Source organism: Dipteris shenzhenensis, chromosome 24 (genome assembly GCF_047967505.1).
Source record: "Dipteris shenzhenensis isolate YYH24624 ecotype China chromosome 24, Dip_SZ_1.0, whole genome shotgun sequence".
In the NCBI taxonomy this organism is placed as follows: Eukaryota; Viridiplantae; Streptophyta; class Polypodiopsida; order Gleicheniales; family Dipteridaceae; genus Dipteris; species Dipteris shenzhenensis.
In genome coordinates, this window is record NC_141619.1 from 2340613 (window position 1) to 2362993 (window position 22381).

General features: G+C 45.3%; 1 protein-coding gene across 2 annotated transcripts in view; it reads left to right on the plus strand.

Annotated features, from left to right (window-relative positions):
• The window catches only part of EMB2771 (E3 ubiquitin ligase), a 305147-nt gene that overhangs the window by 75176 nt on the left and 207590 nt on the right, over positions 1-22381 (plus strand). Inside the window, exons 11-15 of one of the 2 annotated variants that reach the window (XM_087395130.1) lie at positions 7565-8033; positions 8184-8486; positions 8712-8804; positions 15867-15959; positions 16052-16111. In XM_087395130.1, coding sequence (XP_087251256.1) covers positions 7565-8033; positions 8184-8486; positions 8712-8804; positions 15867-15959; positions 16052-16111 — 1018 coding nt within the window. The remainder of the gene's footprint in view (positions 1-7564; positions 8034-8183; positions 8487-8711; positions 8805-15866; positions 15960-16051; positions 16112-22381) is intronic. The other variant, XM_087395131.1, reaches the window with a different exon arrangement.

Below are 22381 nucleotides of genomic sequence, written 5' to 3' on the forward strand. Positions count from 1 at the left end.
CCTTTGGATTATATGAGTTTTTAGTGATGCCTTTTGGGCTACAAATGCTCCTGCCACATTAATCGAATGATGGACATAATTGTTCGTGAGCACATAATACTCACGGGGTGAGTCGGAGCATAAAAAGCATTTGGCCATAGTATTTGCAGAACTCAGAAACCATAGGTTGGTTGTCAATGCAAAGAAAAGTGAATTCTTTATGCTCAAGATTCATTTTCTAGGACACATTGTCTCCAAGGATGGAGTGCGGATGGATCTTGCTAAGACGAAAGCAATCCGCAATTGGCCACAATTGAGAAATTTGCATGATGTATGGAGCTTTTTGGGTTTGTCCTCGTACTTCAGATGCTTTATAGGCCATTTTGTTGAGATTGCTTCACCCCTCTATGCATAATGCAATGCAAAAAAAGGGAGCATCTTTTATATGGGCTGAAAGTCAAATTGCAGCATTTACAATGCTGAAAGAAAAGCTTACTTTGGATCCAGTGTTGATCTTGCCAGATCTTCGAAAAGCTTTTCATCCCCAATGTGATGCATGTGGAAAGAACGGCCTTGGAGCACTTCTAATGCAGGATGGCCGCCTTGTTGCTTATGAGAGTAGAATCTTGCAAGATGTTGAGAGACATTTGGGGATTTATGAGAAAGAGATGTTGGCCGTAATTCATGCTCTTTCTATATCTTCTTGGAGTTGCTTTCACAATGCAGACAGACCATCAATCCCGTAGATATTTTCGTACTCGGTCCAAGTCGTCTGAGAAGAAGATGCCTTGGGCCAGCTTTTTATCCATCTCTCACTTTCAGATCATGCATGTTGAGGGTAAAAATAATGTTGTGGCGGACACATTATCACGGAAACCCCAGGTTTCAGCATTCTCCATTGCATACCACCATGAGTTGGATGCAATGAATGAACAGTATATCAGGGGCCTATGGACTATTGTATGCCGGTTACTTAAGAAGGCACATTTCATTCCGATGAGGAAGAAAATTACAACGGATCACATGGCAAGATTGTTCATGCACAACATCTTTTAATATCATGGGATGCCTCAGTCTATAGAGATCCGCACAAGACGAGTCTGTTTTTGAGGGCTCTTTGAGAATATGGGCGATGGGCAATCCGAAGAGGCTGAATTCACTATACTTGATTTACTGAAATGCCATGTGTCTGAGCATAAGACACAATGGGAGAAGTATTTGCCACTAGTGGAGTTTGCTTAAAACATTACTGTGCATATCTCCATTGGAAACACTCCATTTGAAATAGTGGATGGAGGGAGGAAAGTGCCGCCTATTTTGCATACTAAGGATGAGACTTTTGAGGCTGATAAGTATGTTGAGAGCATGGATGTGGCATATCACAAAGTGAAGCAAGCTCTCCAAATGACTCAGGCAAAGCAAAAGAAGGGAGCTGATCGTCATTGCCGTGCACTAGTGTTTGCAGAGGGTGGTTGGGTTTGTTTGTGTTTTGAAAAGGCAAGGTTGAAAAACAAGAGGGAGAAAGACCGGTTGTTTCCCAAGTTGTGTATGAGATACTATGGGCCTTTTTAAATTTCAGTGAAGATAAATGATGTAGCTTATAGGTTGAAGTTACGAGATCATTGGAGGATTTACACGCTTTCCATGTGAGTCTTCTTAAGCCTTTCCAGGGAGATGTGCCAGAGAATATGCCTTTGAGATGCTGCAAGAGGTTGAGGCTGTCACGAGGACGTGAATTTCTATTTTTTAGGAGTTTACGATGATCGACCTTGCCTTAAAGTGATTAAAATTTTGAAGGACACTTCAGTGCAAATAATGCCATGGGCCAAGGCAAGGGACTAAAGGTTAGAGAGGGGTAAAAATCCCAGTGCTAAAAATAGCTTCAGGGGGGCCATGTTTAGCAAGCTGGCTTGAGAAGCAAGAAACAAGGGCAAGATTGTCTTTGAGGCAGTTCTTCAGGACCACAGAAGAACAAGGAGAGGCAAGTCACAGGTTGGGAAAGTGCTCTAGGGTTATTCTTTCACATTGCCTTGCTGATTTTTGACTACCAAGGTAGTTTGTGGGCTGCCAGAAACTCTTGTGCCAAGAGCCTCCAGATCAGTTCGTTTTTACCGCATGCCTACTGTTCATGCCTTCCCAGAGGCCCAAATCTAATTTGCATTTCTTCCATGAGGTTTTCAGGCCAGCTGCCTATCAAAATCACACTTTTCGAGGCAATTTGGAGCTTCCAGGCAACTTGATTTGTTTCCAAACTTGGCGATTCTCTTCCAACAGGTTTTCTAGGGTTGCTTTTGTTGATTTTCTCCTGGCAGGGTGCCAAAGATCTTACTAGGGAATTTCGTTTTTCCATGTTTGCTGATTTCCCATGGTTTGCCGAGCTTTACGATCGGTTGATTGCTTTCTAGAGTTTTGCTTTGCACAGCTGGCCTTTCTATTTGCTAGGAACAGACAGGTGGTTGTTTTGCTGGCCTCTGTCTTGCTAGGACTCCCGTGACGGGTATTTAGAGCTACCAAGATGGATTGGGCTGATTTCCATCCTTCTAGGACTCCCCTAGTGGGTATCAGAGCTGCCAGGTTAGAACCCTCAGCCAGATTCGAAAGAAGGGCTGCCATGGAAATTGGAATGTTGCACTGGGCTAGGATGCTTTTTCCAGTGATTGCATAGCAAGACGGAAGCGCGTGATCGGATTATTTAGTTGGCTGTCTGTGCGCTGATGCACTGCAGTGCTATTCTTGTATTTGCAAGCCTTCTGAATAAAAGATAAAGAAATACCGAAAGGGGTGCTAAGTTTAGGGCCAATTGGGCAAATAGTAGATGGTTAGATAAGATAGCTGACAAGTGGCACTATGCATGGATAAAGGGAGCTCTCTCTACGAGATTCTTGCCTCTAATTTCGTTTAGAGTCACTATGGAAACAATGGCGTTGATTTCGCTCGGCTGCATCTACAAACCACGCTTATAACAATGCTCATAGCTTAGGGAAGATACAGAAGGTTCCTCGACTGTTGCTAATCACATTGTAAGCCTTCCTTGAGAAGATGTAGTTTGTGAGATCCTCCAACAAGCCCCGTAGGGATGAGGAGGATCCTTGATGGTGGAAGTCTCATAAGCTTTCTATCTACATGCAATAATATAGTTTGCGTTTGGCTTTTAGTCTCATCTTATTTCTCTATCATTTTATGTGAGTGTGTGAACTAGAATCTAACAGTTGGTATCAGAGAAGGTCATCTTATAGGGTGAGGATTCGTTGTTTGCATGCTAGGTCTGTAGAACGAGAGTTTTGCGCGTGATGGAGACCAAGTTAGAAGCTGTGAAGCTGGCGACTTATACTGGCAGCAACTTCCCTGCATGGCAACTGTCAGTGCGACTTTACCTCATGGAAAAAGGGTTATGACCAATTGTCTCAGGAGCTTGTGAGAAGGATTCGGATGATTCTGCAGAGTGGGAGATCCGGAATGAAAAAGCTCTCGGTATTGTTGGTAGAGCCTTGGGCGCAAGGTACAACCAGCATGTTGAATTAACCACCAGTGCTACAGAAAATTGGTTGGCAATTGAAGCTTTGTTTGGTGCCCGTCTCAAGAACTTGAGGGTGATGTTAAAGCAAGCATTCTTTAGTCTGAAAATGGATGAAACTGTTTCTCTGGGAGAGCATCTGAATAAGATGCGATCGATCCTGAATCAACTTCTTGATCTTGAAGTGAAGGTTGATGATGATGACGTTAAAGCAGTCCTCCTAACAAGTCTGCCACCAGCGTATGATGGAATTCCAAAAATTTTACGTGTGAGCGCAGACGTATCTTTGCCAGAATTAATCATGACTCTCCTGGATGATGAGCAGCGACAAAAATTGGATGGAAATTTTGAAATGGATCAAGCCTATATGTCGAAGGTATTTCCTCAGAAGGGGAAGGCGGCAAAGAAGGATCTATTATGTGGATATTGTGGGAAGCTTGGACATCGAGAAGAATTTTGTTTCAAGAAAAGAGAGGACACTGAGAAAAGGAACAAGGAAACCGGAAAGAGTCAGGGATCAGCTCATACTGTTGCCGAAGCTGATGCTGCACTTTGCATGGCTACGCTGAGCTCCGATGATGACGAGTGGGATTTTTAGCTAGTTGATAGATTTACAACAGAAGCATGAATCTTCTCTATGTGCATTTCTTTCATCTTTGGTCGTGAACCGATGGCAGTTTTCTTCACTTGTTTTTGTGAAGAAAATATCACGAATTGATTTTCAAATTGCATTGGGAACTCTTGTTTTTGTGTTCTCAGATTTTATTGAAAATCATTTTGTGTCATCAATCATACCTTTGCCTTGCTTTGATTTGAGGGGGGTGTTGGAAGGAGGCAAACCTTTGCATGGGCAATAGTAGATGGTTAGATAAGATAGCTAACAAGTGGCACTATGCATGGATAAATGGAGCTCTCTTCTACGAGACTATGGAAACCCGAAATCAATGGTGGTGATTTCGCTCAGCTGCATCTACAAACCACGCTTATAACAATGCTCATAGCTTAGGGAAGATACATAAGGTTTCTCGACTGTTGCTAATCACATTGTAAGCCTTCCTTGAGAAGATGTAGTTTGTGAGATCCTCCAGCAAGCCCCGTAGGGATGAGGAGGATCCTCGATGGTGGAAGTCTCATAAGCTTTCTATCTACATGCAATAATATAGTTTACATTCGGCTTTTAGTCTCATCTTATTCCTCTATCATTTTATGTGAGTGTGTGAACTAGAATCTAACACTAAGTTGATTTGGTTTGCTGTGGGAAGTTCTAAGTGACTGTAAATTAAGTATTTTTTGGTTATTAACTGTTCACTGCGCTTTGGATTTCCCGAAGGCCGGTTTCAGAGGGGTTGGATGAGATCCTAGTTCAAGAGCAGATTTTGACACATAAGGAAAAGAAAGTCAAAGGTAGAGTTTCCTGTCGCTACTTGGTGAAATTTTGAAATTATTCGCCATTGCATGCAAAGTGGCTGGAAGAGGGTGATCTTGAAGATACACCTCAGTTGTTACAATTTTACCTGGAAGCTTTTCAATTTGAGCCAACTTTAGTTGTGGCTCCTTTAGGCCCAGTAGAGCAGAGGTTTGGAACATTGCCTGATGGTCAAGAGAGGGGTACTAACTCCGTTGCTTTGGCACAGATAGGCTCAGAAATCTAGAGGTCGCTTGGTGACATTGTATGTTCACCTGAGGTACTGCTTGTTGACAGTATATCTACCTTGGGACTTCTATGATCAGTGTACTAGTCACTATGGTACAATTTGTTGCAGTGTATATGGTTTGCTATCCTAGGCTGTGAGAATCATATATGCAGCATTGGTTTGGCAATATATGTTGGGATATGCTTATAATGGCACATCTATGGATGACCTTGTCACACTCAGGTGAATTGGAGAACATGAGCAAATGCGGCAAAGTGTGAAAAACATCATTTGTGCAAGCGTCTTTGCCATTGAACTAAAAAAGGAAAGTTGCTCTCACAATTGAGTGAATGCCACCTTCTCTTCTTTCCTTTTGTTTGAAGGCAACTGCACCATGGTGAAGTCACTTCCAATAATTCATGAGTCTGCAAATGGAGCCCAAGGGATAAGTTCTTCCAGAAAAGAACACCTTTTGCTGGGGGCATAAAGGTTGAAAAGACCATCTTTTTGTCACCTAATCGACAACATGATCCACTTTGATCTAGAGGGTGTAATGATACTATGCCCGACCACAAGGAAAAGAAAATAATGTGAAACTGAAATGCAGGTTTCCCCCCTAGTGTCTAAACTAGGAAACCAAAAGGTATGACCAATAAGCAATTTATTTGACTTTGCACAATCCTTAGCATCCAGTTTGTGTTCTCGAATAAAGAGAATGTTAATGGGACCCCCACTGACAGCTAGAGGAAGTTGATTACGAATCAGCTACTGTCGATAGCAATGGGGCACACAACCAAGGCCCTCAATATTCTAGGTAACAATCCTCATCAATGAGAGGATGGTGGGAAAAGCTTACCTGACCTTGTGGTGAAAACAACTCTCTCTTGAGTAGAAGATCTCTTGGCGTAGCGGAGAGGAGGGAAATCCACAGGGGAAAGAACGCCCACACTTGATAGAAGAAGAGTCCGTATCGATAAAAAAACCAAGCACAACGTCACCAAAGGTAGAAGGCACAAACTCTACCTGTCAAAAATCAGCCAGAGGAAAGAAAGGGTCCCTTTGAATCAAGTATGGCGCGGGAGTCATAAAATCCCTATTTGTGAAGCTGGAGCCACGTCCTTCTCGCAATTAATGAATGAAGTCTGTGGAAATGACATGGAAGGGGGGCTGCTGGTTGGGAGGCGAGAGTTTTTTTTTTTTTTTTGGCAAGGTGTCGATGATAAACCTGATGAATAGCGATGCAACTTGACTATCCTCCTCTACTGTAGGGTCGATACCCAGCATGAACGATGTATGGAAAATCCTCCTATAATGAAGCGCCAGGGAACGATGAAGAGTGATGCAACCTGACTGTCCTTCTCTACTGGGTTGAAACACAACTTGAAAGGTGTAAGGAAAATCCTCCTAAGGGGATAGCCTTGAGCAATGTGTCTGCGGCTCCTGGAGAAACAAAAGACACCTAAAAGAACCCTCGTCCCAATAACCGAACATCACGAAGCAAGGGTCGAGGTCCACAGGTAGGGTGGCAAGCATCAAGTTCCTATTCTATGACTGTGACCCATGGATGATTGCAAAGAGGGTGGTAGAACTCTCAAAATCTACATCCTTTGGGAGCTGCAACAACTCGTCTTTTGAAAATGTTCGGGTTGTTGCAGCCGGTGGAAGTGGTTGCGGATTGGCTGAAATGGGAATCCATTTGTCAATCGAAAGTGGAAGGCCAACTTAAACAATTGGAAGATCCGTCCATTGGTAGGAAGAGAAAGGGGCTGAGAAGGAGAGGGAGGGTCTGACTGAGACACAGGGCTGAGAAGGAGAGGGAGGGTCTGACTGCATGGGAATCCATTCGTCAATCGAAGGTGGAAGGCCAACTTATACAATTGGAAGATCCGTCCATTGGTAGGAAGAGAAAGGAACTGAGAAAGAGAGGGAGGGTCTGACTGAGAGAGGGGGCTGAGAAGGAGAGGGAGGGACTGAGAGGAGAGAGGGGGGGCTGAAAGGACACGGAAGTGCTGAGAGTTTCTACGTAGTATAACTAGTTCTTCAATTGTACATTTCTCTGTTTGCACTCTTTTTTTCTGTAATTATTTTTTCTTGCATTTCTATTGCAGAAAAGAAGGTTCCCAAGGGTGCAATTGTTAGCCTCTAATTTTGCATTTTTATGGAAGCTCGATCTGCTATTTTTTACTAAATTTAGAGAGGGTATTTGGATATAGCACCTTGCATATGTGCAGTATATGTTGTGGGAAATGGAAGCGCTTTTATAGTTTTTGGGCAACGAGTTTGAACTCAAATGTAACCCAACTTTGCTCATTCGTATGTTCATGTTAGTCTGTTGGCCTAAAATAGCAGAAGGGTTCTTCTGTATATGCATGTCTTTCTTGCATGATTTTTTTTTCTGGATGTTTCAACCTGTATCATTTGATTATGCTGTATTCAGGGAGTTACAGCCGCTTTCGTTCTTGCTTGGCTATATAGCAGCTTCATTACACGAATGGAATTACGTGGATCATTATGCTCGAGATTTTGCAGAATTGCTCGGGCTATTCCAAGGAGCATCTTTACAAAGTAGAATGCAGGCACAGAAAGTACCTTTTAATATTTTTCATTGGCTCGAGAGGTGCATGAGAGGAACAGGACTTTTCAGAAGCGGTGAGAAACTGCCTCCATTGTATTTAAAGGAAGGCTCTGCTTGTGTACACTGGTCACGGAAGGTTATGGCATTTTATCAGCTGCTCGCTGGCTGTGAACCAATTTCCGGCACTCTTCCATCTGGGATGCATGTTCACATTGCAGATGGAACCCTTTGCAATCCTGAGCAAATGTTGGTTTTGGCAATGGTTGGTGAAGGCTTTGGTTTACCAGACCTCGATCGTTTACCAGCAGGGGTTTCTCTTCCTCTGCGCCATGTATATCTTGTTTCCTTTTCTCCTTTTGATTAGCAACATTCTCGTTTCTTGTAGAGTAGCCTTCGAGTGATACTAGCAGTCTTGGAGAGTGTAACTAGACATAAGATATCTCCTTTGGTACTAAGTCTTAACTTTAATTGTCCCTGGCAGGCTTTGAACAGTTGTAGGGAAGCACCTCCTTCAGACTGGCCCGAGTCTGCCTTTGTTCTCATTGGGCGTGAAGACCTGGCTTCAATGCGGGGAGTGAAGCCGGTCGATGCAAGTGGGTCAGTAATGGCAGCACCATACATGCTGCACTTACGACCTGTGCCAGTTATTTCATCTGCAAGTGATGCTTCTGAAGGGCTTGATATAGACACAACTCCTACAGAGGAAGTAGTTAGTGATGGCATGGAGCACATATTTAGTGCGACAATTCAGCTCCGTTTTGGGCGTGATCTTCGCTTGAATGAGGTAGGACCAATTTAGAAACATAGACATAGGATGCATTTTCTATTGTAGGCATTCTCTATGACATCTGATGCACGCTTTGGACTGTTGCTTTGTACAAAATGACTGTTATTCAGGCAACATAGATCTGGGGTGCAGGCTATGGAATACACTGAAAACCCTCTGATGGATAAATAGTAATTGTTGTGCAGTGAGTTCTCTTTAAATACATGTGAATTTTGGCTCCAGGTTAGGCGGCTGTTATGTTCATCCAGGCCTGTAGCTGTTCGTATGGCAAACCCGCCAGATGTCAGTGATCCTGATATTGTTGCTCAGCAACAGGTGAATATCATTTTGATCTACATGTAGCTAGATTTCTGGGATATGTCTTGTGACTGGAAGGAGGTGTAGTTTATTATCATAAACGAGCAAAGAGAGCTGATGTTTTTGAGAGCTGTTCTTGAAGTGCTTTAAAAGGAGGCGTGTAGCCTCAGTCTAGTATGCATATAAAGGATGATGTGCCCTGAAAGGTCAAGATACTATTTGTGAAAGAACAAAGAGGTTTTGCCAATACAAAAATGCGAGGACAAATTTTGGAAGAAATCAACGAAAGAAAAATAGATCTCTGTTTGAACCTTCCACTTACAGTATGGAACTATGGTACAGATTCTGAGATTGTATGTTTTAGCTTGCAAAGGTGATATGCTCTATCGTGCCTCCCTAGCGCTCCCCGGCCTTTCCTGTCCCCGCCCCCTTTCGGCTTTGGGGACAGTTCAGAGAAAAGCTAAAAATGTAGGTACAACTGATAGGCTGATGGAAATCCTATGTCATTTGATTTACATGTAGACAAGGCTCTGTAAATCATGTTGTGGAAAGGGATATTGGGCAATGGGGTCTATATGTACTTTCATTAGCCTACAATAGTAATCTTGTTGAAAACTTGCTCATGCAGTCACTTGAAATTTTAGTAACAAGTCATATACTGATAGTATTATGGGAATGATGATGTAAGAAGATGCATGTAGCAGATGGATCTGAAAACAATTTCACTGGAGTGATGATCCCTCCTTCCTTAATAAGAACGCGCATGGCCTATCTTTGTGGATCAAGTTAAGAGAGCGTCTTTACTTTGAGAAAGGGGTGCTGATTGCTTTCACTATATGCTGGCAAAAACAATGTGCTGAGGCGGAGACAGGCCTTAGGACGTGGGTCTTTCGTTCCAGATAGTCTATCTAAACTCTGGCAAGGATCACTTTAAACCCTGGGGTCACCCACTTACTATGCAAATCTTAACCATGGGTCAAGAGTATGGAAAGCAAGTATTATCTGTTAGAAACATGGTGGAGAGAGAGAGAGAGAGAGAGAGAGAGAGAGAGAGAGAGAGAGAGAGAGAGTTTATTAAAGTCTGCTAAAGACCGATGGGTCTATGAGACTGAAGAAAACCCTGATACAATGAGCAAAAGGGTGGAGCTACTAAGCAAGCATCCTAACCCATGCTAGAGAACTGTGTAGACATAATCAATGATATCATAGTACATGTCCACCATAAACCTATGCAGCCATCTTGGCATCATCATCCTCATGTGGAGACATAGTCTGATCCACTACAATACAATAGACAGTGTAGGCAAGAAGCTCGTAATGGATCGCTGCCTGCTATCTGGGTGAGTAACTTGTCGTGGCCTCCTAGCCGCTACCCGACGTCTGACGAGCACCACTGTCACCCCGGTAGGTTGCACCCCAAGTCTGAAAACAGAGGAGATGTCAGTGAGTGTGATCTGTGTGTTTGTCCTCTGCCGAGTGTGTCGCGTTAGGGACTCAGGGTCTCAGCCTCTCCTGCTAACAGTGGCTGTGATAGCGTGTGAGGAAATGATTCATAAATAAAAGGCTATCTTATTTATAATCATGATAAGTACAAGACTTATAGGCTACACACTAACACACTTGCACCAAGTGCATATGGGATAAGTCCCGTAGTGACACGTGGCACGCACACACGATTTACACACATAACTAGTACTAGAACTCCTAGTATAACACACCAATACATCACATCACCACACTCTTTGGCTATGATATCTCCAACGCCCCCCCTTTAGAGCAAAGAGTGTGGGACCCAACATGCAAAGAGTAGACCGATCCCCCCTCCACCGTAATATTGCAAAGAGCAAGTCCAACTATCCAACACCTCCCGTTCTCAGTCAGCTTGCAACCGGCAAGGGCAAATCATCACTTGTCACCCCCCCTTACTCTGAACTAGGTGGTCAATATCGTCAAACCAAAGTAAAAGACAATACATTCAATTTTGCTTATTGACTCCAAATACATTCAGTTTAAAGGGACAACCTAGCTTTTTGCTAGGCCTAGTCTATAAAAGAAAGGACCCAGGTCTCCCATATTCATTCAAGAGTTGTACTCAGCTTCATGCTCTTTTCAGAGCCAGTTGTACAAAGTATTATTCTATTGCAATAAAGGCCTTCGGGGGGATCCAGTCCTTATTTCTGAGCCCTAGTGTTGCGTGTGCTGCGTCGCCTTCTCTCCTTCTGTTCTATCGTGAAGAAACTTTGAGATAAGTGCTGCAATTCTGATTTTCAGATTTCAGTTTGTGTTCTCCAATTTCTTTTGTGAAGTTATTGCAAAAATATTGCGTGGAAGTAGCAATATCTGTTCTTAGAGTGAGAACCTTTATGGACTCAACACAAACACACATAGCATAGAGGGCCTAGAAAGCCCAATCCTGGTCGTATGGGTCCTCAAGAGAGAGGCCGTGAATCTCTTTTGTAGCTGCATGTAGATATCTCCTCAGCGGGATACTCCATGCATACCCTTCATTTAGCCTCCTCCATAGCCACTTCACCTTTGTTTCTGTCTGTCTACAATCTCCAAAGCCTGCGGACTCTATTCCTCTCCTCTTTTCGCTTCCTTTCGGGTCTCTTAGGAGCAGCACTTGTGGAAATTTGAGCCATTTCAGAGGATTTTCATGCCTGTTTTTAGGGTTTCCAGGCCGCTGCAGCAGAGCAGTCCATCCACGTGCGATGGTTGCAGATTTTCAAGCCATTTGGAGCACCTTCGGACCTGTTTTGGAGCAGTTACTTGCATTTCGAGTTTTTCCAGGATTGCTGTTGCAGACCTGCCTACAGTAGAGGGATTTTCAGCGTCAAAATCCATCGATTTTAAGTGTGAAGGCTTGCTGGAGATATCATAGCCAAAGAGCGTGGTGATGTGATGTGTTGGTGTGTAGTACTAGGAGTTCTAGTACTAGTTCATGTGTGACTGCCACGTGTCACTATGGGACTTATCCCATATGCACTTGGTGCAAGTGTGTGAGTGTGTAGCCTATAAGGCTTGTACTTCTCATGATTATGAATAAGATAGCCTTTCATTATGTCTATATTTATGTATCATTTCCTCACACCCTCACCTTTCTCTCTCTCTCTCTCTCTCTCTCTCTACCATGTTTCTAATATTATCAAGTTATCCCTTAATCTCTGACAAACCTTTGAGTTTTTGGTACGGCAAGGTCTAATGGACTGTATGCAAGTAATAGCTTTTGCAGTGTGGTATAAAGAGTAGATTAATGGTGCCATGAAGTGCCATGATGGGTGCTTGACGATGGACATAGCCCATGTGAAATCCACTAAGTGCAATGATGAGCACTAGATATCAATGAGGAAGTGATATGGTAGTCTAAAGGGTATATTGGTTATACCCTAGAACTCTTTATATGTTCTAAAAAGATATAGATAATTAGAAGTGTGATATATAAGATGGCTAAAGGTTGAGCCTACAACTCTTCTATATGCTCTAAGTAGATATAGAGGATGAGAAGAATGCGATATAAGCTTTAGGTCATGACAATGTGATCCATGTTAGGACATGCAATGGCGACTAGGGAAATAATTTATATATAGAGGTATAAGCTCTAAGTTTGATGGTCATGGCCCGAGTGTGGGCAAATAACTTATATACAGAGCTATAAGCTCATAAAGGCTATTGAGCCAAACTGTGTCCAAGGGCTAGAGGAGGCATTTGCTAAATGTTGTACCAAATAAGTGTCTAGGCTATTCTAAAGGACCAAAAAAGGATTTCATTAAAAGTCACATCATGAAAGATGACAAATGGATCTAGGGATTAGACATAGATGATTGATTTCAACATGATGAACTAACCTAAGGTGTATAACTCTTAGTTTCTCCCTAGTTCCTCCTACTTGGTCTCCCAAAACCATGTTACACCCATGTTATGAGGGGCTCTACATTTCAAGTTGTGCAGCATAATGCTTTTATTGTCTTAGTTGTTTGTGGAGACTTTTTTGGAGTTTGTTCCTTCCATTTTTGCAAACACACAGTTCCCCTCAGCAAACTTGGGCTACAGCAGGAGTTGATCTCTTATGCCCAATGGACTTTTCTGGCTCTTACTATGCCACGAGATCAGGGAAGAGGCCCTTGGTCATCTCCCAATTGGTTAGCTATTTGTCCTAGTGATTGAACTTATGTATGTTGTCTATGGGACCAACTCCATCAGAGGGCTGAGGAGAGACAATAGGACCTCGTTTGACAGTGGGCTTCATATCTAGTGAAGGACGATGCCGAGGAAGAAAATCAGTGATGAATCAGTGTTGGTGCTTGGATTGGTCCAGGTCCCTCCCTCCTCTCCTGTAGCTTCTATAAGGTGGCTGCTATCATTGCTCTCATGGTCTGTCTCCCCATTTTGAAAAGAGAGGATATGTTTGCAGTACTCATGTGAGTGTCAACCTGCAGTCATGGGTCTGTTTAGTTCTGTACTTTGGCTCTGTGTTGGCGTGTGGTGTCTTGCTGTCCCTGGCTGAAACTAAAAACTAGTCAATTTGACTATGTGTATAGAGTCAGAATGGCAGATGAAGCTCTACTGAAGTATGTGACCAAAGGGTTACCCAATGAGAGCTTTGGATTCAGGACTGTGTAGAGAAGCTGGACTTTGAATCGACCAAGCTTGTTCACGCAGACATAGCCTTGGGAAAGGCATGTCATTATAAGAAGAGTCGAGGCATTGATTGTCATTCTAAGAAGAGTCCAGGCATTGATTGGAAAAATCACATTTGTCAATTCATGATGAATGATGTGCAATACGTTCTGCGAGGTGAAAAGTATTTCCCTCAAGGTCCGTTAGTTTCTATGATGCCCAAGATGGGGAAATGGCCAAGTTAAATTGTGGGGGAGTTCTTTGATTGTTTTAGGGGTGAGTTGCTTTATGGGTTACCTCTAGAGGGGAATGTTCAACGCAAGAATGAACGTATCCTAGAGGAAGAACCTGAAGGCAGACCTCCCTATGGATTAAGTTGTACTGAAAAAGTTGAGATGTGAGTTTAGACATTACGAGTTTTTGGTAATGCCATTTGGACTTACTAATCCTCTAGCTACGCTTGTCGTGCTTATGAATGACTTACTGAGCCCGTATATTGGGAAGTTCTTGGTGCATTTTATTGACAACATTCTTGTTTATAGTAAAAGTATTGTTGAGCATCGTGAACACTTAAGGAAAGTGTGTTGTGTGGGAAATGTTCTCCTTTTTGGAATTCTAAATTCAAGTGTGAATGAATTGGTAAGTCTTTATCATATTGATGCTTCAAGCTATTTGATTAATAGTAGCATGGATCATGCATAAAATTGCATTATGAAACCTTACCTGTCCATAACATAAAAGATATACATGAATACATGGATATGAATGCTTACTGAAGCAAATGGGTTGATGAATGAAGGTAATTCTACGTTATTATATGATAACTCATGTAGACACATGGGTTTAGTTGATGATTGCTAACTAGGGTTATATCTACATGGACTTGTAACCCCTCTTGGTGACAACATAATGCTCTTGATTGGAGGGGGCTGCAGGATTTTCTGTCTAATGGATTATATAAATATGGATAAAGCAAATCATAGGCTGTGCCAAGAGTGACGAGACAAAGTTTGGCAGTGCTAATAATGCCAGATACAGTCAGAGTGATGTAAGAGGATAAGCCAGATGCAAAGTGGACACAATTGAGCAAAGGACTAGAGGCTGGGCTAGGCGATGACGTGTAAAGTGACCTTAAGGTAAGGAGAAGTATGGTGGGGGATGACATATGAAAGAGTGTCGAAAAGCAAGGCAAAACAAGGTAAGGCTACGCTAGAAGAAGTGGCAGGTGAACAGTGGCAGGCTGAGCCAGATTTCTTGGATTTTGTTTCATTTTTCTCTCTCATCATAAATGTTTCTAAAATTGCATCCCAGCAGTACTTATGCTCCCTTTTCCTGCCATTCAAGCCTCTTTCAAAGGTTCCGTATGTATTCTAAGTAGTGAAGACAACAAAAGAGGACACCCTTGAACCACAATTGTTGCTGAGGCTACAAGAGTGCATCTAGTAGCTGGGATGTGGAGAAGCTGCAACCAGGATTATGAAGTGCCTTTCTAGTTAGTGATCAACACAAAATATAGACAAGAAAGTTGGGGTCACAGAGTCTAGGAAAACTGTTGTTTTTGAAGACAAGAAGGAATGATTCCTGTTTTCAGCTTGCATGATGTGCATCTTTACTTTCAGTTTGTCAATTGCATGTTCTACACTCCACGCCTCCTACTCGTGCTGATCATGTTAAAGGGTTTTGAGTTTTCACCCTCTCTTCTCTATCCCCTTTCACTGACTTTGTAGCAAGAGTTCTTGACTTCGGAGACGATTACATGTGAGAGGTACTGGAATCTACAAGCATTTGGCTCTTGCAGCTGAAACCTCTTGCTGTATTCTTGACTTTGGGGACGATTACATGTGAGAGACACTGGAATCTACAAGCACTTCTTGTTTGCGATGCTTCTTGGGTGCTTGTAGCTCTGGTTATGTGACGATTTGGGGGGGTAGTTTATGAAGCTCCTTTGAGTAAAGCCACAATAGGAATATTTATCAAATTTTTGGGACACTGATGGTGTACTCCTTGAGAGGTCTGCAGATTATGATACACCATTTGAACTTGGTTTTAATCCTCGACAAATTTTTAAAGTTCATCTTTATTCAGATTTGGTGTTAAAAAGCAGCATTTAGGTTGGCTTCATGCGCTTCCCAATCGGTTGTGATACATCCTATCCTATGTTAGGGATGCTGTCTTCTAAGCTGCCTCCTGTCGTATATATATTTATTGAATTTTGACAGTTTCTCCCCTTGGAATTACATCTTGGGGTTCTTTTCGTAGAAGTTGTGGAGGAGGAATGAGATGGAGGACTGCTACCATGGCATGGTCTGTGTGATTTTTTGTGTAAATAAAGATTTTTGTTTGTAATTTTGAAAGTAGCCTTTTGCAGAGAAGTCTCCAAGCATGTACAGTTCCCGTAGCTGAAGACTCTTGCTCATATTCTAGCATAAGATGATTCTCAAGTACAGTGAATACAATGCACAGGCACAGTTGTGGCAGCTTGCACAACGAACAACGGCTTTAACTTTTGGTCGAGGGGCCTTTACACTTGCAACCACGAGAACCCTCCTGACAGAGGTAATATATTGTTGTCTATGAAGAGCGGCAACAAGCATATGGTAAAACTCTCGTTTCGTCAGCTGCTAAAGCCTGTATTGTATCCTACCCAGGTGTTAGCTGTTCCAAAGCTAGTCTTGGCTGGACGACTTCCTTCACAACACGATGCTACTGTAAGTGGAAGTGAACTCCTGTTGATTGTATGCCAAATAATTATCAGTCTAAGGAAGCTGCAGTGTGTTCTGTTCACTGTTCCTTATAGTCTTTTGCTTTGTGCAACAGAGTATCAAAATGATGAATGCAGAGGACGCAGCAAGTTCATATTATTCTACATGTGCCCATTAGAGTGAAAAAATAAGGCCACTTGAATGTTGGTGGCCTGGAGGACAATTGTTCCTAGTCTTGGCATGTGGGTGCCATGTGCTATAGATGGCCCTGCCAGTTGTCAGTTGGAGGTTGTATTATTGTCAAATAGTGAGAGTGCCCTGTTTCAACAGTTAGAATGTCCAGGTGGCATTTTGCCACATGTCACTGGCCATGGCATGTGGCTGCCACTTGGCTGTTCCCTGCGTGACTCGTACATGTGCCTGTGTGTCTGTCACAAATGACTTGTGGCTGTCCTTGCCACCTATCACTCATGACATGTTACTGCCGTGTCATACCCTGTGTTAGTTATGACATGTGGCTGTCCTTGCCCAATATCATCCTATGTGCCTTTATGCCCATCTGACTATCGACATGTCAACTGTGCATATGCTATTGTCCTATGTCACATGTCAGTTGTGCCATGTGTCGCTTATTTCAGCCTTGCCCTTCATGCTATCCTGCTGAAATAAATCATACATCTCATTGATACTTCGTTAGCAAGCAATGAGGATACAAAAATAGTTGAATAAGCTCACTCTTGAAGTCCTCCCAAGTGTTAATCTCAAGTCTCCCTCCCACCTGAAGATCATGGCATGCATTCCTTTGTAATGCTCTAAACTAAATTATTCACAAAAATTTCAATTTGTGTTCCCTAGCATATAGCTTGAAGGAGTTAGTCATGGTGGGGATTTATAAACATACACACTTTTTTAAAAAGGTGAAGTCTATTTGTATTTATATTACAAGCACGCAGACAATCGAAGAACGATTGTCGCATAGATGTTCAGAAGAAATTATTATTTTCTAGAGACGGGTCACCAAATATTTTACGTATGTGTGTGTGTTTTCTTCCCAAATTGGGGACTTATCTTCGTAGCATCTCTTTTGGCAGGCAGTTTTGGCTATTTGGCAGATATGCCTCTACACCGGACTATGTTTAGTTCTTCAGCTGGTGTCGTTTTTGGGCACTATGGGTGTTCCTCTATGGATATTTATAATTTCTTCCATTCCTCCTTGCATCACTCCCTTCAGTCGCGCATTTCATGGTGGATCTTCCTGCGGCGTAGCTACTTTCACTGTTTTTAGTTTTGTTGTGTTGGGCGGTCTTCCTTGGAGCAGCTATGCTAGTCTTCTTTTCCTCTTCTTCTAGTTTATGAGTAGTAGCTATCTCACTTTGGGACAGCTATGAATGTACATTCCTCTACTACCCCCCCCCCCCCCCCCCCCCTCAATGCCTGATTACCTACCCCCTCCGTACCCCCTCGCTACCTCTGCTACCCCCCCCGCTACCTCTTCTAACCCCCTCCGCTACCCCCGCTACCCCTCTCTACCCCCTGCTTCCCCCTCGGTACCCCCTCGCTACCTCTGCTACCCCCTCGCTACCTCTACTCCGCTACCCCCTCCGCTACCCCTCTCTACCCCCCGCTACCCCCTCCGTACCCCCTCGCTACCTCTGCTACCCCCCCCCGCTACCTCTGCTAACCCCCCTGCTACCTCCTCTGCTACCCCTGCTACCCCCCCCTTCGCTAACCCCCTCCGCTACCTCGCTACCCCCTCCGCTACCCCTCTCGCTACCCCCCCCCCCCCCCCCCCCCCGCTACCTCGCTATCCCTTCCCCCCCCCCCCCCACCCCTCTCGCTACCCCCTCTCTACCACCCGCTACCCCCTCCGCTACCCCCTCAGTACCCCCTCGCTAACCCCCCCTTCCCGAGCTCGTTTTTTTCTTTTTTTTTTCAAGAAAAAAAAAAACAGCAGCTTCGACCTCCTGCAGTCCCTTCTTTGCCCCCATAATGAAGGGGCAAGGGGATGAGGACAGGAGACTAGGCGGGAGACCCCTCGATCCAAATCTGCATACACGTGGAGATGGGGAAGGGGAACGGTGACAAGGCGAAAACACAAAAGCAACTCAATCTGGAGGACTTCAACAAACGCAGCAACCGGAGCGGTTTGACAGTGGACAGCACCGCGGCCCAGAAGAAAGGGGCCCACCCAAAGCCCATGCCGCTCAAACGTCCTCGAGCTCTATGGTTACCACCACTATTTCACCACCATCATCCGCCTCATCATCTATGCCACCTCTCTCCTCCCCCTCTCCTGCATCATCATCACAGGTCTCCTCTCCAGTAGCCTCATCACTGGCCCCACCAACCACGGCTCCACAGTACTTTCCCCTCGTATCACCTCTACCTCTCAGTCAGCCACCCTTCATCACCTCGTCCGGCCTCGCTACTCCTACATATCACTCCCCCGCCCAGATCATACTGTCCCCACCCTTAGTACAACCTCAGCAGCCCACCTTCATTCCAACTCCTCTCGAGATCCAGTTCCCACTTGGACCAGGACATCTTAGGCCCCCGCCAGATGCTTGGGACTCCCTATTGGCTGAGATACACAGCATCCGGGCCTGTCAGGCAGAGCTGACACATTACACCTAGGAGCAGGCTCGCATTATACATGAGCAGGGCACCCTTATCCAAGGACTCAGACACGACATCACACAGCTTCGAGAGGAGCTCGGGACCCTCCGAGTAGTGGAGAGATCCCAGTCACAGAGATGGAGGCACAGATAGCCACGGTACAGTCGGCTATAGCAGAGACGACTCGATGGGTGGACGTGGCAAAACGGGAGCCCACAAAGGCAACCGTTTCAGCCGCCATACAGAGCAGTAGTAGAGGGCTTCGAAGGCCCTCAACATCCGGATACGAGGGATCACGTGAGACAACACCAGCACCACTACGACGCCCATGGAGGAGGCGATTACCTTTGTGACCACTGCCATGGGGGTCCCCAACCATGGCATAGAGGGAGCATGGCATGTTGGGAGAGATCCCAACCGAGAGCAGCCCCTAGTCATTCGCTTCAGAGATTCACATGCTCGACTAGCGACACTCCGACGCCGAGCCTATCTACGAGAGCATCCCACCTTGTCCACCATGGACGAGGATTTGACACCACTACAGATTGAGGAGTGACGAGTTCTTCTGCAGAGCGGGATGTTGCCCGCAAGGAGGGGAAATGGGCCGTGGTCCGAGATGGTAGGTTGTTGACCGGCACCCATCGGGCTCCCACCCGTACCCCCTAGGGGGATGGGGCCTATGAGACTCAGGTTTTCGAGACCCTAGACTGCACCATTTGGAACTGTAATGGTATCTTATGGTCAGACCCTGGGAACTTCTCGGAGTCTTATACAGGACGAGACATAGTCTTTTACACGAGATACACCAGAGCCCAGAGCGTCCACTACCGATAGTCAGTGGCTACACATGGAAGTCAGCCTTCAGGGATGAAACGAGGGATACAGGAGTCGTCCGAGGATCAGGCGGGGTCGCAGTATTGTACAGGTCTTCCCTCGCTGGAGCCGTCTCCATTGAGAGGAAGGACGCACACTCCCGATTCATGTGGATCCGGATTCGACGCACAGACACCCGTGACCTTTTCATAGCAATATGCTACTTCTCGCCAAACACATCCCACTTCGCCAGAGTGGCACGAGAAGAGGGTGAGACATCGCCATATGCACCCTTACATCAGGATATCCCAGACCTTTCAGCCCGCGGGGAAGATCTCCTTGTTGGGGACTTCAACGCTAGGATGAGTACGTGACATGCACCACTCCTGGACTTCCGAGACGACTCTATCATGCTGCTAGACATGGACCTAGACGGAGCAGGTATGACCAGGACCTCATCGGACCGACACGGGCCTGTTACACCATATGGACACGCGCTCCTTGATTTGGGCAGGATGCATGATCTCATCATCTACAACGGGCTCGACCTATGGCCCTCCTCAGGTGGTTTTACTTGCTTCCCACACGGGGGGGGGGCACTAGTGTAGTAGATTACATCATGGGATCCCCTACCTTCACTTCATGTATCACCGACTTCACCGTAGCACCACTCCCTCCAGGAGTTGATCACACATATCTATTCTTCACTATCGCCACCCCACGCTTAGCCACGCCACACACACCACATAGGAAGCACGACACCTACCACGACATACACTTTGATCACAACCTCTCACCGGTCTATTCTGGACGCCTAAACAGACTCCTAACCTACATCGATCACATACCACTCATAGAGGACCGTGTTGCCCTGATTAGTCGCATACTCCACAAGGCTGCCCTCCAAATCTTTCCCCACACCACACGGTCCACTAGACCACCACCTCTTGGTTTTGTACCCTGCAACAATTGGTACGATGCGGAGTGCAAGGCTTATCGCCGATAGCTCCGACTTGAAACCAGATGTCACCTCCCGAACACACCAGACACTGTACGCAAGTATCGACGTCTCGTACGTCGGAAGAAGCAAGCTTGTCTTTGTCAAAATGAGGAGCTATTGCTGCACATCTTGTACAGCAATAACTCTAAGGATTTTTGGCGGAGATTCCTTGAGCGTGGGTCCCCATCACCCCTCACCGACACGAGAGTCTGGCACACGTATACACACCATCTATATGATGTCCCACACCAGCCCACTCCAGACCTCATACATACACCTCGTCCCACCACTTGCACGTTGTTCACCAGAGGGGGATTCAAGGACGCGACATTGAAACTGCACAATGGTCGAGCTAAGGATCACAGCTAAGGATCACGAGGGGCTATGCACTGAGTTTGTCGCATATGGGATCGACACGTTAGCCCCGATCCTAGCAAAGCTATTTAATGACTCTGTTTGCCTTGGCTTCCCCCGCACTTGGACACTCAACACCATCACCCCCATCCACAAGGTAGGGGATCCCATGGACCCGAGTAACTACAGGACTATCATGATTGGACATGTGATGTCCAAGATCTATGCAACTGTATTGGATGCATCGGACAGCCTGTTCGCAGAGATGAGAGGGCTCAGAGCAGAGGGTCAGGCCAGTTTCAGGCGAGACCATGGGACTATGGATCACATACTCATACTCAGGAGTGTCATTGAGGAGGCCAGATCATGGAAGGAGAGGGTGTACTGTTGCTTTGTGGATTTCCACAAAGCCTTTGACACAGTACCTCGAGCTCGTCTTATCACACGCCTACTGACACTGAGATTTGATCATGAGATCATCTGGGTAGTCATGGCACTGTATGAGAGAGTCTCAAGCCGAGTTTGTACAGGCGCAGGTTGGACAGATGAGATCCTGAGTACCATAGGGGTCAAACAGGGTTGTCCCTTATCACCGACCTTGTTTGGCCTCTACATTGATGAGCTTGAGACTTTCATGGGGACGTTCGGAGGGACCGGTTGCTCACTTGCCGGGGTCATCATCAGGATTCTTCTTTATGCAGATGATGTGGCACTCTTGTCGTCCACACCCGAGGAGTGGAGAAGCATCAAACTCAGCCTGAATGATGTGATGTGGTACAAACGGTTTCCCTTTGGATCATCCGTGAGAGCATGAGGATCTGCAAGCGCTCCACCCGTGTCCACTCTATCTGTGACATGTCAGGTCCCCCAACAAGGGCTGCCATACATACCGGCTGGTCGAACCAAGGAGTCGAAGAGAAGAGCCTTGGTCCGAGGGTCCTGAAAGTGGGAGTGAAAGCAATGTCTCTCTAGCCGAGCCAGTGAGGCGTATCCCCTGCTCAGTCTGGCCTGCATCGCTGGTCTCATCGTGAAGATCGGGCCAGAGAAGATGACCCCCAAGTAAGTGTATGAGGATACGATCTCAACTGGTGACCCACCCAAAGTAAAAGTAAACTGCTTCGGTGGATCATGACCTTGGTCTTGCCAAGGTTGACCTCCAAATCATGGGATAAACAAAAAGCCTGCAGTGCATCCAGGTGTCGCTGGAGCCCATATCTACACCGGGTTAGATCATATGGGGATTGCACATTAGGGAGATAGAGGCTGCCATGGTTGGCTCTCGATTCCTCCATGAGGTTGGCAGCAGAGGGAGACGAGCGATGCTGGTATGCACGGACTCACAGATGGTTTGTGAGACTAGGGTTCCACATCGATAGGATACCTCCTTTTCAGTACAGTTTAGATGCCCCTCTGGTGCTCCCACCCACCATCCCGATTGGGCCACATACAAACTGGGTCATTCGAGAGGATCTCCTACAGCTACACACCTTTAG